The sequence below is a fragment of the Salvelinus alpinus genome, chromosome 3 (genome assembly GCF_045679555.1).
Source record: "Salvelinus alpinus chromosome 3, SLU_Salpinus.1, whole genome shotgun sequence".
In the NCBI taxonomy this organism is placed as follows: Eukaryota; Metazoa; Chordata; class Actinopteri; order Salmoniformes; family Salmonidae; genus Salvelinus; species Salvelinus alpinus.
In genome coordinates, this window is record NC_092088.1 from 76081677 (window position 1) to 76095830 (window position 14154).

General features: G+C 43.7%; 1 protein-coding gene across 2 annotated transcripts in view; it reads right to left on the minus strand.

Moving 5' to 3' along the window:
- Window positions 1-1259: 1259 nt before the first annotated feature.
- LOC139571349 (NADPH oxidase organizer 1-like) overlaps window positions 1260-14154 on the minus strand; it is a 48383-nt gene continuing 35488 nt past the window's right edge. The window contains exons 1-7 of one of the 2 annotated variants that reach the window (XM_071394145.1): window positions 7957-10499; window positions 7642-7714; window positions 7235-7418; window positions 6818-7011; window positions 6529-6642; window positions 3308-3425; window positions 1260-2802 (exon numbers count right to left, since the gene is read on the minus strand). In XM_071394145.1, the coding sequence (XP_071250246.1) occupies window positions 2067-2802; window positions 3308-3425; window positions 6529-6642; window positions 6818-7011; window positions 7235-7418; window positions 7642-7714; window positions 7957-8037 (1500 nt within the window). In that variant the 5' untranslated portion in view covers window positions 8038-10499 and the 3' untranslated portion in view covers window positions 1260-2066. Of the gene's footprint in view, window positions 2803-3307; window positions 3426-6528; window positions 6643-6817; window positions 7012-7234; window positions 7419-7641; window positions 7715-7956; window positions 10500-14154 lie in introns of those variants that run through there. The other variant, XM_071394146.1, reaches the window with a different exon arrangement.

Below are 14154 nucleotides of genomic sequence, written 5' to 3' on the forward strand. Positions count from 1 at the left end.
ATCTGACTTACTGGCAAAATGTTACAGGCATCCTGTAAATTGGAGACATGGGAAAGTTTTTTATTATATCAGCAATGTCTGTATTTTCAGTGATTTAAAGGTCAATTGAATAATCTACCAATGCTTTTTTTGTGTAAACAAAAGTCTTTATTACCTTTCTTACAGTATTAACCTTCTCTTAAAAGCATTCCCACCAGTAAATCATTGATCCCTAAGCAATTCCCACTAGGCACATTCCCTTGTCTTTGCTTTGACTTTTCATGAATATTAACTCATTTTCCCAATAAGCCGTCACTCTTTTAGCAACACTTGTGTGTAATAAGCAAGAATGGGGGGCAGCCAGTTCAGCTACTCTACCCAGCGTGTCCTTCCCGCTTGTGTTTGGATAAAAGTCATAATGTCAACACAATTAACACTTTGTTCCTGACTGTAAATGCCACTCCTAAAAGTACACTGTTGGTTTTCTTTAGTTTCAAGTTTCAAGTTTTAATGTGTACAAGTCCAGAAGTAATAGTGGAAGTTATAGATGAAATCAGAGAACCTCAATTCATGTAATGATTTGGAAACTCCACATTCTTCTCTTTTATATATTTCCTTTATTGTTTGATTGACAGATTTAATCTAGATGCAGAGTCCACTATTAATTTTCTCAGAAGGAAACTATCAGAATACCTTGTTTATTTAACTAGTAAATGGGCCATAAAGTGCTGTCTTCTTTTTCTTGTCACGAAAAGCAAAACATATATTGTCCATAAAGATTGATATTGAATATGATACGGTTAAGTTATTTTTAAGATGTGATAAGAAGTGAATCCCTTTGTCCGTAGCATGAGTCATGTCAACAAAGGCCTTTTGTCGACATACACAGAGAAATTGCTGCCAACAGCAACAACTTGAGAAACTACTTTATCATCTAACAGTGTCCACGGCAAGGCAATGACAGAGTGACAAGAGTTTTATTTTACAATGTTCGTTCATCAGTCTTTCTAACTGACTGTAAGAGAACAGAAGAAACCAAGTTACATAACATGCTGTTATTCTCACCTCAATCAGAAGAAAATCGACAATTTCAGATTACAACGTCTAATAGTGTCAAGGCAATCCCCACGAATGCTTTTACACAATGCTTTTTCTTCACTTCATTCATTTTACAGTTTAAGTCACCTCGCCTTTGAAATGAATGGAATTGAACTCATTTAGAAAGATAAAATTAACAAGAAAAACAGTGTAATGAACCATTTGAATCATAATCTCAGCTCCTCAATCACTTCTAGTGTTTTCTTAAATACCACGGGTATCTGTTCACCTGATGTCTTCGCAGGCAACTGGTGGATTGTGTTTGTGTGTGTTGGAGGGATGTTTTTAATAAGATGTTCAGTTTGCTTGCGAGGTAGTGGATTCTGAGCTGACAATATAAACGTAAAGAAACACGTGACCACAGTAGAAAATACGACTTGGAAAGAGAGAAGATGAATACATTGAATTCAGTGTATAGGATATTGTTTAATGCACACTATATTAGTTAGACATGCATATAAGGCATACAGACAGTAATGGTAAATAGTTAGAGTAAAATTCCAGTATGGAATAACAGTGACTTCAGAATCCAATAGAAGAATGAGATGTAGGCTACAACAAACAAACCAGTCATTGGTCAACAACAAACACACCAGTCATTGGTCAACTACAAACAAATCAGTCATTGGTCAACTATAAAGGGGTAGATCTAAAGCGTATGAGACTGTACACATTTGAAAAAGTACCTTGTCACATAACTTTTAAGTTACTGAATAAAAAACAGAAGTACAATGTGTTTCCTTCCCATCTTAACTCTGATTATGGATAAAAGGCCTGTCGAGAGTTTTTTATTTGACAGGTACATTACTCGCATAAAAAGGGTTGGATGGAGTCATAGTTAGTGTAGCATACAGCATAGGCATTCTTATGCTAATTTAACCATAGTCTCATGAGCCATACTCAAAGTATTGCGCTACACCTAACCCCAAAACCCCCACGGCTCCCCATGACCCTTTGTCCTACTACCCCTACCACTGCTGCCAACCTTTCTAGAGGGTTTGGATGGGGTTCTGCAGGGAGAACTCCCCCCTGGAGGCCAGGGCAGCCTTGCGGGTCATGGTGGTACACCGAGTCAGGATCTCATGGGCTCTGGGTCGCGTGGGCACCCTGGGGACAGCGGTGGGCATCTTACAGGACCCAGCCTCAGGCCTGGAGCTGGAGGAGAGGCTCTCATCTGGGCGGCTGCGGACACTATTCCTCTCCCATGGCTCGGGTGAGGACTTGGGGCTGTGTGCGGGGCTTAGGGGGTCCTCCTCACTGGAGGAATACGCCCTGACACTCCGGTCCAGAGACTCAATGCCTGACGAGCTGAAGTCAGAGATGGAGGCCTCTGCCCCGCTGATGGTGCTCTTGCGGATTGCCGGATTCGGGTTTGACTCCAGGCCTTCTCTCTCTCTTTGGGATGGAGGGACGGCCATGCCGAGACGGGTCTCAGACAGGATCTCCAGAGAGCGCGTCTTTTGGAGATGGGGAGCCCGGTACGGATTACCCCTGGGCTGGGTAGTATGCTCCTTAAGCTCTGTCTCCTCATTCAGGGTGGCTGGGTAGCGGTTGCTAGATTGGCTTCCACCACTTAATGCCAGGTTGAGAGTAGAGCTGTTCATGTGGGTTGCAAGATTGAGAGAGGAGCTGTGCAGCTTCCTCTGCAGGGTGTGGAGGCCAGCACGTGGGTTGTTGTAGGGCTGCAGGTACATGGAGGGAACATAGCCCATCCTGCCATTATACCTGGAGAGAAAAGAGCTGCATCACTCAGAGTTCAAATAGTTAGTTTTTTTACAGGACATCTTGAGGTCATGACTTTCAGGTCTTTGCTTAACAGAATATTGAAGTGGTGCCGTTCGTCACCATCAATCATCATTTGTCAAAAGGAACCACTAACAGGTGATTGGTCATCCCTACTCTCTTCACTGTTGTTCGTTACCAAATAACACTAAGAAAACCACGGGATGTCTATGACATTTTATTTCAGGTATTAACTTTTGGTGGCCAGCCAAGTAGGTGCTCCCTGTTCACATAAACTATAATCATGTTTGGAGTGACAATGCATTCAAAAGTTCCTCCCACATACTTGCTGTCACACTATTGTAGCCAAGACAATGAGAGGTTGTACATTGGTTGCGTTGTCTTGTATCACAGACCAGACAAGTAAATGCAGTTTTGGTTGCTTTGTCTGTGTAGCATTCTGAGAGGCAGACAGGCAGACTGATAGTCAGGTTACATGTTGACATACCTGATGAGCCACCATCCGTCATCTGATTTCCTCAGCACCTCTACCACAGAGCCAATAGGAACAGGCACCTCGTCATTGTTGTTAGTGGAGTAACTCCTCACAGCACAGTAGAGAGTTCCTGAGGGACAAACCAGGAAGCTTGTTAAAACAACAACAGAGATTCCGTTCTACAACAGCATCAGCAGTAGTCCTTCTGGGAATGTATACAGTGCCTTTAGAAGTATTCACAACCCTTTACTTTTTTCAAATAAGTTTTTCAGAATAAAAGTGGAAAGCTCTTAGAGACTTACCAAGAAAGACTCGCAGCTATAATCACCACCAAAGGTGCTTCTACAAAGTAATGTCTCAGGGGTGTGAATACTTACGTAAATAAGATATTTCTATATTTCATTTTGAATAAATGTGCAAGCAAAAAAAATATATACAGTGCCAATCAAAAGTTTGGACACACCTTCTAATTCAAGAGTTCTTCTTTATTTTTTTACTATTTTATACATTGTAGAATAATAGTGAAGACATCAAAACTATGAAATAACACATATGGAATCATGTAGTAACCAAAAAAGTGTTTATATTTTAGATTATTCAAAGTAGCCACCCTTTGCCTTGATGACAGCTTTGCACATTCTTGGCATTCTCTCAACCAGCTTCACCTGGAATGCTTTTCAACAGTCTTGAAGGAGTTCCCACATATGCTGAGCACTTGTTGGCTGCTTTTCCTTCTCTCTGCAGTCCAACTCATCCCAAACCATCTCATTTGAGTTAAGATCGGGTGATTGTGAAGGCCAGGTCATCTGATGCAACACTCCATTACTCTCCTTCTTGGTCAAATAGTCCTTACACATTTTGGAGGTATGTTGGGTCATTGTCACTAAGCGCAAACCAGATGGGATGGCGTATCGCTGCAGAATGCTGTGGTAGCAATGCTCGTTAAGTGTGCCTTGAATTCTAAATAAATCACTGACAGTGTCACCAGCAAAGCACCCCCACACCATCACACCTCCTCCTCCATGCTTCACGGTAGGAACCACACATGCGGAGATCATCCGTTCACCTACTCTGTCTCAAAAGACACGGGAGTTGGAACCAAAAATCTCATATTTTGACTCATCAGACCTAAGGACAGATTTCCACTGGTCTAATGTCCATTGCTCATGTTTCTTGGCCCAAGCAAATCTCTTCTTCCTATTGGTGTTGAAGGGGTTAAACCAAGGCCTCATACCTTTTAAAGGGTTAATTAATTGTGTTGTGATAAACTGCAAGGTCTCCTTTTAGGAGACCTCTGTGTGTGTGTTAACACCTGTTTTGAGTGTTGTGCCCTTCAGACACTATCACTTCAGACACTACCGCCTACGCTCATACTCCTCCTGTCTGGGCCCCACCGTGGCTTTCTGAGGTTCTTAGAAACACGACTGGTTTTCTGAGAACACAAGGCTGCCGCAGGGCTGATGAAAACAGCCACCTGTCAGAAGATGCTTGGACTCGTTCACCTTGTTCTTGTGATGAAAGGTCAAGTTTCGGTCAAACCCACTTCTGAGCTTTCAATTGCTGACAAGATGATTGCTGCTGTCAGGGGAGGTTAGATTAATTAAAATGTTGTTGCCAGGGAAAGTCATGCAAGGGGAACAGGGGAGGCTTTATGAGTTACAGGATGTCTTAGACACTTTGCAGAACCTGGGGAGAGCTATCATATACTGTACTCTGTAACAACTTCTACCTACAATTGTATTACTAAATGAGAATTTTAATACTTGAACAAAGAGTCTGTGTTTCCTTTCTACTACCAATATATATACGTTTGATAACTATATAGACCTGATCATCTGTTGAAGAAATTGACCAACGGTGTCCTTTAGTGGTGGTTTCTTTGCAGCAATTTGACCATGGAGGCCTGATTCATGCACTCTCCTCTGAACAGTTGAGATGTGTCTGTTACTTGACCTCTGTGAAGCATTTATTTGGGCTACAATCTGAGGTGCAGTTAACTCTAATGAATGTATCCTCTGCAGCAGAGGTAACTCTGGGTCTTCCTTTCCTGTGGCAGTCATCATGAGAGCCAATTTCATCATAGCTCTTGATGGTTTTTGCGACTGCAATTGAATAAACTTTAAAAGTTCTTAAAGTTTTCCAGATTGACTGACCTTCATGTCTTAAAGTAATGATGGACTGTTGTTTCTCTTTGCTTATTTGAGCTGTTCTTGTCATAATATGGACTTGGACTTTTACCAAATAGGGCTATCTTCTGTATACCAAACCTACCTTGTCACAACACAACTGATTGGCTCAAATGCATTAAGAAGGAAAGAAATGCCACAAATGAACTTTTAACAAGGCACACCTGTCAATTGAAATGCATTCCAGGTGACTACCTCATGAAGCTGGTTGAGAGAATGCCAAAAGTGTGCAAAGCTGTCATCAAATCAAAGGGTGTTTTCTTTGAAGAATCTCAAATGTAAAATATATTTGGATTTGTTTAAACCTTTTTTGGTTACTACATGATTGTGTTATTTCATAGTTTTGATGTCTTCACTATTATTCTACAATGTAGAAAATAGTAAAAATAAAGAAAAACCCTTGAATGAGTAGGTGTCTCCAAGCTTTTGACTGATACTGTATATGTTTTCACTTTGTCAGTATGGGGTACTGTGTGTAAATGGGTGACAAATCTATTTAATCCACGTTGTATTTTTTTATTTAACTAGGCAGGTCAGTTAAGAACAAATTCTTATTTACAATGACAGCCTACAGTGGGTTAACTGCCTTGTTCAGGGGCAGAAGGACAGACTTTCACCTTGTCAGCTCAGGGATTTGATCCAGCAACCTTTCTGTTACTGACCCAACACTCTAACCACTAGGATACCTACCACCCCAAAGAGAACAAAATAAGTCAAGGGTGTGAAAATATTCTGATGGCACTGTAGATAGTGGATCTTGACAAATCTCAAAACCATGACAGAACATCTTGTAACGCAATATTGTAATCTGTAATACAATCTCAGTCTGTCATTCTCTACTATGTTGGGATGAGGGTGATTTATCTAGCTCAGGACTGCCCCCTGGTGTTTGGCTGGCTGTGGAATGTTCAAACTACTATGGTTTCACCATGCGCCAACTGCAATCCATTGTAGGCCTAGTATATTAAACAAACTCACAACATCTACTGTGATCAAGTTTGGACTGTGGAAAGGATATGCATTAATATACAGTAAGAAGTATCTCACCCCCCAAGGGAATTCCATCCATTTCATCTTCATCCTCCTCTGCCTCACACATCTCCAGGTAGGGAGCAGGGAACCAGGCCAACCGTTTATCCTCGTTCTCCACCAGCCACCAGCCTGAATGAACACACACAGATCGAGACAGAGGAAGTCTTAATTTCCATGCTTCTCCACACAAAGCTTGAAAGTGGAGCCTATCCCAGGTTAACAGTGTAAGGAGAAATTACATGTGGGCTAACCTACGTTTAAATACAGGTAAATAAAAGTAAACTATATTAAAGAGGACTCTAACCTGCCGGGTCTTTGATGAGCACGTCCAGCCTCTCATCCAAGGCCACTTTAAAGGGCCTGTTCTTAGTGTCCTTGGTGTTGTAGGGCCCCACACAGCGGTAAGACTGGCTAATAAAGGTGTGTGTCCTATTGCCCACGCTCAGACGCTGCCCGCTCATGTTCCCCACCCCCTCCTTCGATGGCAGCATCATGACACTGTGGAGAGGAGACAAATGCTGACAGTAACATAGCTGCTGGACGTTTTCTTTAAGTTTACATGAGAAGAACAGAGTGCTAGGCTCATAAAAGATTGTTGCCATCTAGTAAGTAGATGCTTTCATCCGGTACGTTAATCTACAATTTAATTATTAGTGTAGTGAAATAAGAAGGCTGAAACAAAAAAAAGAGGCTGAAACGAGGAATGTTTGTATGTGTTTACCTGTTCTTGGTGAAGTCTGCCTGCAGGTCGTGGTCTTTGGGCATGAAGAACCGAGTGACCTCTGAACTGCGGGTCACGGAGGGGTCACACCTGAGCAGGTCGCTGCAGTAGTTCTCCAGTAAGTTCATCCGACGCATCAACCAACTAGGACCCTTCTCCTGGATCTTTCTCCTCATAGCTGTGGCTGAGAGAAGACAACAATTAGTAAGGTCCGAACTCAGTATTCGCAGTGAAAGAAAGAAAAATGTATTCCCTCTTTTTTAATTGTTGAGGTTTCACTTTTTCATTGAGGTAGGAAGAAGAACATGAATGTGATGAGGAAGTGAGATAGCAAAGTGACGAAGCAGAGTTGAAATAGTTTGGGAGTAGATTGTGAGGCAAAGATGAGACTGAGGTTGTTGACTTACCTCTGAATTTAGGAATCACTCTGTCTCTCTTGCGGAAAGGATTCTCAAGGAAAAACCTCTTCTTCAATTGTCTCTGTTGAAATAAGAGGAGGGATATCACATATCCTCTGATAAAGATGTATCAATCACTTTTAATATATATATTTTTTTGTCATTTAGCAGACACTCTTATCCAGAACAATTTACAGGAACAATTAGGGTTGAGTACCTGCTCAAGGGCATATCGACATATTTTTCACCTACTGGCCCAACCCCCTTAACCTCTAGGCTAACTGACGCACCTTTATTGATGTACAGGTTCAATTTAAAACTTACATGAAACTCCTTCAAATCTAGGAATGATCTGTAGACAATTACTTCAGTCTCATCAGACCACAGTATGGAGATCATAAACATCTGTAGAAAATTTGAAATGATATTATTTTAGAATACTTAATAAAAATTTAACAGATACAAATATAAGGAAAAATGTTTAAATTGATCAATTTATATACACAAAAATGGAATAGACGCACACACTCTACGCTTATTCATTTCTATAGTGGTTTACCTTGACTTGAAATGCCTCTCTATATATCACTCCAATAATCTGGGCACTAGTGGCATAGCGCATCTGGTCTCCCATGTCTGAGTTTATTCTAATCTTATTTTGAGTTGATAATCTACTCTTTCTCGCAAGCCTCTTGCTTTGATCTCTATCTGCTCGACTAGTTTAGTACAATTTATACTTTAGGAGAAGAGGCGGAGTCGGTAGGCACTTATGCAACTATATCGTCACTGTGGTGCTTTTTACCTGGCTGTGGGCTGTGGGCTAAAGCGAATAAAGGTCTTGTCGCTTTCAATAGATTTTTTTTTCTTGGTCAATTCATCCGTCCAGTCCATCAACCACAACAATCAATTACAAAAGAAACAGTGGATAGTAATTTATCAAGTTAAATGGTTTGGTCATGGGTAGGCACCAGGCTTACATTTACTTATCCATTGATTGTAGGCATACCAAGTAGCCTACTACGAACTTGCAAAATGTGAATTAATTCTACCTTACACCTAGCTGGCAAGATAACTTCAGAGAGTGTTAGTTAATACCTGCTAGGTGTTTGTGGTACTGAAGAAGCACAGTAGCAACATTGACAGTGTCGAGAACCTGTTGCTGTGAATAGGATGGGATGATGAATCACATGTAGTTGATATTAAATCTGTTTTTGGCTGCTATTACCTGTGTGTGTGCATGCAATTACACACACACACACAAACACAGTTGTTATTGTCCGTAACTTGTCATAATATCATATAACTAAATAATAATACAGCATCATAATGTGTATCAGCAAGCAATATGGTATTCATTTATATGAATGTGATAATATAAATATATATACATATATTTTTTTAAATAGATTAAAGCTATTCCTGGTCTATGTAGTTTAGTAAATAATGTATAAACTTGTTATACATTGAATGTGAATAATACATTGAATAATGTATCTGCCCAGTTCCAACCAGACAGGTTATCTATGCAAGCATCAGCATCTCTGCTCAACAATAGACAATAGCTTAGGAGGAAGCAGAGCATGGCATGACACTTGGACTGGCACGTTTTACCAGCAACTTGTCAGAAAGGCTGATGCATGGCACGTGGAACATCATTCCACTCTCAAATACCAGTAACACATAGGTGAAGCACCTATCCTTTCATTCAGTCAGTTCCTGGAACTTTACCTTTCATTTGGGGATGAGGCACTGGAGTCTGTCACTTCCCTTTCCTTGTTGTCTCCTAGAAAAAAAGCTGCAATAGCCTATGTATCCATGGCCATACAGAATATTAGAGAATATTACAGTTGTAGGGTCTTTACTTTCAAAAAATAGAAAAAATTGCCTATGCCAGCATTGTTGTTATCTTATTTTTATAACATCATAATGAGGCCGGTAGTAAAGAGGTAAAGGGGGACCTTTTAAATACAGAAACTGTGTGTGCATGTCACGTTCCTGACCTGTTTTCTCTTGTTTTTGTATGTGTTTAGTTGGTCAGGGCGTGAGTTGGGGTGGGCATTCATTGTTATGTGTTTCTATGTTTAGGTTTATTATCTGTTAGCCTTATATGGTTCTCAATCAGGGACAGGTGTTATTCATTTCCTCTGATTGAGAATCATATATAGGTAGGCTGTTTCACCCTGTTTGTTTGTGGGTGATTGTCTTCCGTGTCTGTATATATGTTCGTACCACTTGGAACTGTAGCGTTTGTTTGTAGTCTGTACCTGTTCGTGCGTTCTTCGTGTATTTGTAAGTTCTCATGTTCAGGTCTGTTTAGTTTGTTTTGTTGTTTTGTATTTTCAAGTATATTTTCGTGTCAGTGTTCGTCTGGTCTATTAAATAAATATTCATTATGTATTCATCACCCGCTGCGCCTTGGTCCGCTCATTCACCACAAGACGACCATTACAGAATCACCCACCACAAAAGGACCAAGACCCACCTACACAGGATTTATGGCAATGGGAGCAGGATCTGGGCTACACTACGTGGGAGGAGATCGACAGGTGGGCGATCGACCCAGGGCGAATGCCGGAGCCCGCCTGGGATTCTCTGGCGCAGTGCGAGGAGGGATACCGGCGAATGGAGGCAGCACGACGACGCGGTAGGAAGCCTGTGAGTCAGCCCCAAAAAATTATTGGGAGGGCTAAAAGGGCGTGTGGCGAAGTCAGGTAGGAGACCTGCGCCTACTCCCCTCCCTGTACTTACCGTGGAGAGCGAGAGTACGGGCAGACACCGTGTTATGCAGTAGAGCGTGTGCATAGCCCGGTGAGGTATCGGCCGGGCTAGATTGAGTATTGAGCCAGGTGCCATGAAGCCGGCTCAACGCGTCTGGTCTCCAGTGCGTCTCCTCGGGCCGGCTTAGCTTACATGGCACCAGCCTTATGCATGGTGTCCCCGGTTCGCCTACATAGCCCGGTGCGGGTTATTCCACCTCCCCGCACTGGTCAGGCGAAGGGGAGCATACAACCAGGTAAGGTTGGGCAGGCTCAGTGCTCAAGGGAGCCAGTACGCCTGCACGGTCCGGTATTTCCGGCGCCACCTTCCCGCCCCAACCCAGTACCACCAGTGCCTACACCACGCACCAGGCTTCCTGTGCGTCTCCAGAGCCCTGTTCCTCCTCCACGCACTAGCCCTGTGGTGCGTGTCTCCAGCCCATTACCACCAGTGCCTACACCACGCACCAAGCCTCCTGTGCGTCTCCAGAGTCCTGTGCGTCCTGTTGCTGCTCCCCGCACTAGCCTGAAGGTGCGTGTCCATAGCCCGGTACCTCCAGTTCCGGCACCACGCACCAGGCATACAGTGCGCCTCAGCCGGCCAGAGTCTGCCGTCTGCCCACCGCCGTCTGAGCTGCCCGTCTGCCAAGCACCGTCAGAGCTGCCCGTCTGCCAAGCACCGTCAGAGCTGCCCGTCTGTCCCGAGCCGCAGAGCTGCCCGTCTGTCCCGAGCCGTCAGAGCTGCCCCTCTGTCCCGAGCCGTCAGAGCTGCCCGTCTGTCCCGAGCCGTCAGAGCTGCCCGTCTGTCCCGAGCCTTCAAAGCCGCCCGTCTGTCCCGAGCCTTCAGAGCCGCCCGTCAGTCAGGAGCCGCTAGAGCTGCCCGTCAGACAGGAGCCGCTAGAGCCTTCCGCCAGACAGGAGCCGCTAGAGCCTTCCGCCAGACAGGAGCCGCTAGAGCCTTCCGCCAGACAGGAGCAGCCAGAGCCTTCCGCCAGACAGGAGCAGCCAGAGCCTTCCGCCAGACAGGAGCCACCAGAGCCTTCAGCCAGCCATGTGCAGCCAGAGCCTTCAGCCAGCCATGAGCAGCCAGAGCCGTCAGCCAGCCATGAGCAGCCAGAGCCGTCAGCCAGCCATGAGCAGCCAGAGCCGTCAGCCAGCCATGAGCAGCCAGATCCGTCCCTCAGTCCGGAGCTGCCGTCCCTCAGTCCGGAGCTGCCGTCCCTCAGTCCGGAGCTGCCCCTTAGTCCGGAGCTTCCCCTCATTCCGGTGCTGCCCCTTAGTCCGGTGCTGCCCCTTAATCCAGTGGGGTTAAATTGGAGGGTGGTCATTGGGAGGAGGCTACAAAAGCGGGGATTGACTATGGTGGGGTGGGGACCACGCCCAGAGCCTGAGCCGCCACCGTGGACAGATGCCCACCCAGACCCTCCCCTAGACTTTATGCTGGTGCGCCCGGAGTTCGCACCTTGAGGGGGGGGGGTTATGTCACGTTCCTGACCTGTTTTCTCTTGTTTTTGTATGTGTTTAGTTGGTCAGGGCGTGAGTTGGGGTGGGCATTCATTGTTATGTGTTTCTATGTTTAGGTTTATTATCTGTTAGCCTTATATGGTTCTCAATCAGGGACAGGTGTTATTCATTTCCTCTGATTGAGAATCATATATAGGTAGGCTGTTTCACCCTGTTTGTTTGTGGGTGATTGTCTTCCGTGTCTGTATGTATGTTCGTACCACACGGGACTGTAGCGTTTGTTTGTAGTCTGTACCTGTTCGTGCGTTCTTCGTGTATTTGTAAGTTCTCATGTTCAGGTCTGTTTAGTTTGTTTTGTTGTTTTGTATTTTCAAGTATATTTTCGTGTCAGTGTTCGTCTGGTCTATTAAATAAATATTCATTATGTATTCATCACCCGCTGCGCCTTGGTCCGCTCATTCACCACAAGATGACCGTTACAGTGCAGGCCTTTGGTTTTGTCTGTATCAGGCATGTGGTTGGCGCTTGCAACATCACGATAGTGGGTTCGATTCCCGGGACCACACATACATCAAATGTATGCACACATGACTGTAAGTCGCTTTGGATAAACATATCTGATAAATGGAATATATTATATTATTAATATTATATTATGTGTATTTTGACTCTTGATTAAAGAAATTGGCAATGGATACTTCGTCACCCACTTTTGCTGTAAACTGTATAGTGTAGTAACATAATAAACACTGTATTTTACTGTAAGTAAATCTATTCAATCTTATTGTTTTGGGAACCAAATATGAAATAACGCTACATGTTAATAGCCACTTTGTGGCTCCTTCGTCTCCAGTGAATGTGTTGATATGTAACGTGTTAACCAAGACACAATAACAATAAAACGATGTCTATAAAATGTGTGTCTGTGTGCGTTTGTGTATGTGTGCGTGTATTGTCGTGGAACATTTCTGATTCAAAGGAGAGAGACTTTTAGATTTCATCTAAACAATCAAACGTTATTATCGATTAAGAATTGCAATAATGAAGCTGGTCAATGACCACCCTTAAGTGATCGGTGAGAGCCCAAATAAGCAGGGTTAGGTTACAGCTCTTTATAGAAAAGTACATCCTCCTCAATGTTCATGACAAACCACAGATGTATAGAATTATACATTGTGCTATCAAGCAACAGATAGCAAGATTTACATTGCGGCAGGTTTCTGTCACTAGCTCATTTATTGCTTGTTATACAGGGTTGGCTTCTCAGGTTTGCAATCCTTAACACACAGATACTAATCATTCAATGGAATGCAGGCTGTAGGTTCTATCACTAAGCCATCATAAATGAATTGTTAGCGCCAAGCCCCAGAGGTGCAACTCAGTCCCACAGACACAGATGATGCAATACGCGGTGTATACTACACATACACTACATTCCTTGTCAATTACAAATTATGCAGCCTTAAAAGTCAAGATAATTTTGTCACTTGCAAGACGAGGTAAAATGCATGAGCACTAGTGTCGGGGTCAATTGCATTTAAATTTGGTTTTCTTTTTAAAGGTTATTTTTAAAGGTCCAATGCAGCCGTTTTTAATCTCAATATAAAATATTTTCTGGGTAACAATTTAGTACCTGAAGCTTTCCACGTTCTCCACTGCGGTCCCGTCAATGTGGATAGGAGCATGCTCCCTCTGCTGTTTCCTGAAGTCCACAATCAGCTCCTTCATTTTGTTGACGTTGAGAGAGAGGTTATTTTCCTGGTCCCACTCTGCCAGGGCCCTCACCTCCTCCCTGTAGGCTGTCTCGTCATTGTTGGTAATCAGGCCTACTACTGTTGTGTCGTCTGAAAACTTGATGATTTAGTTGGAGGCGTGCGTGGCCACGTAGTCATGGGTGAACAGGGAGTACAGGAGGGGGCTGAGTACGCACCCTTGTGGGGCCCCTGTGTTGAGTATCAGCAAAGTGGAAGTGATGTTTCCTACCTTCACCACCTGGGGGCGACCCGTCAGGAAGTCCAGGACTCAGTTAAACAGGGTGGGGTTCAGACCCAGGGCCCCGAGCTTAATGATGAGCTTGGAGGGTACTATGGTGTTGAAGGCTGAACTATAGTCAATGAACAGCATTCTGACGTAGGTATTCCTCTTGTCAAGGAAGGATAGGGCAGTGTGCAGTGTGATGACGATTGCATCGTCTGTTGATCTATTGGGGCGGTAAGCAAAATGAAGTGGGTAATGGGTGTCAGGTGTGATAGAGGTGATATGATCCTTAAGCCTCTCAAAGCACATCATGATCACAGAAGTG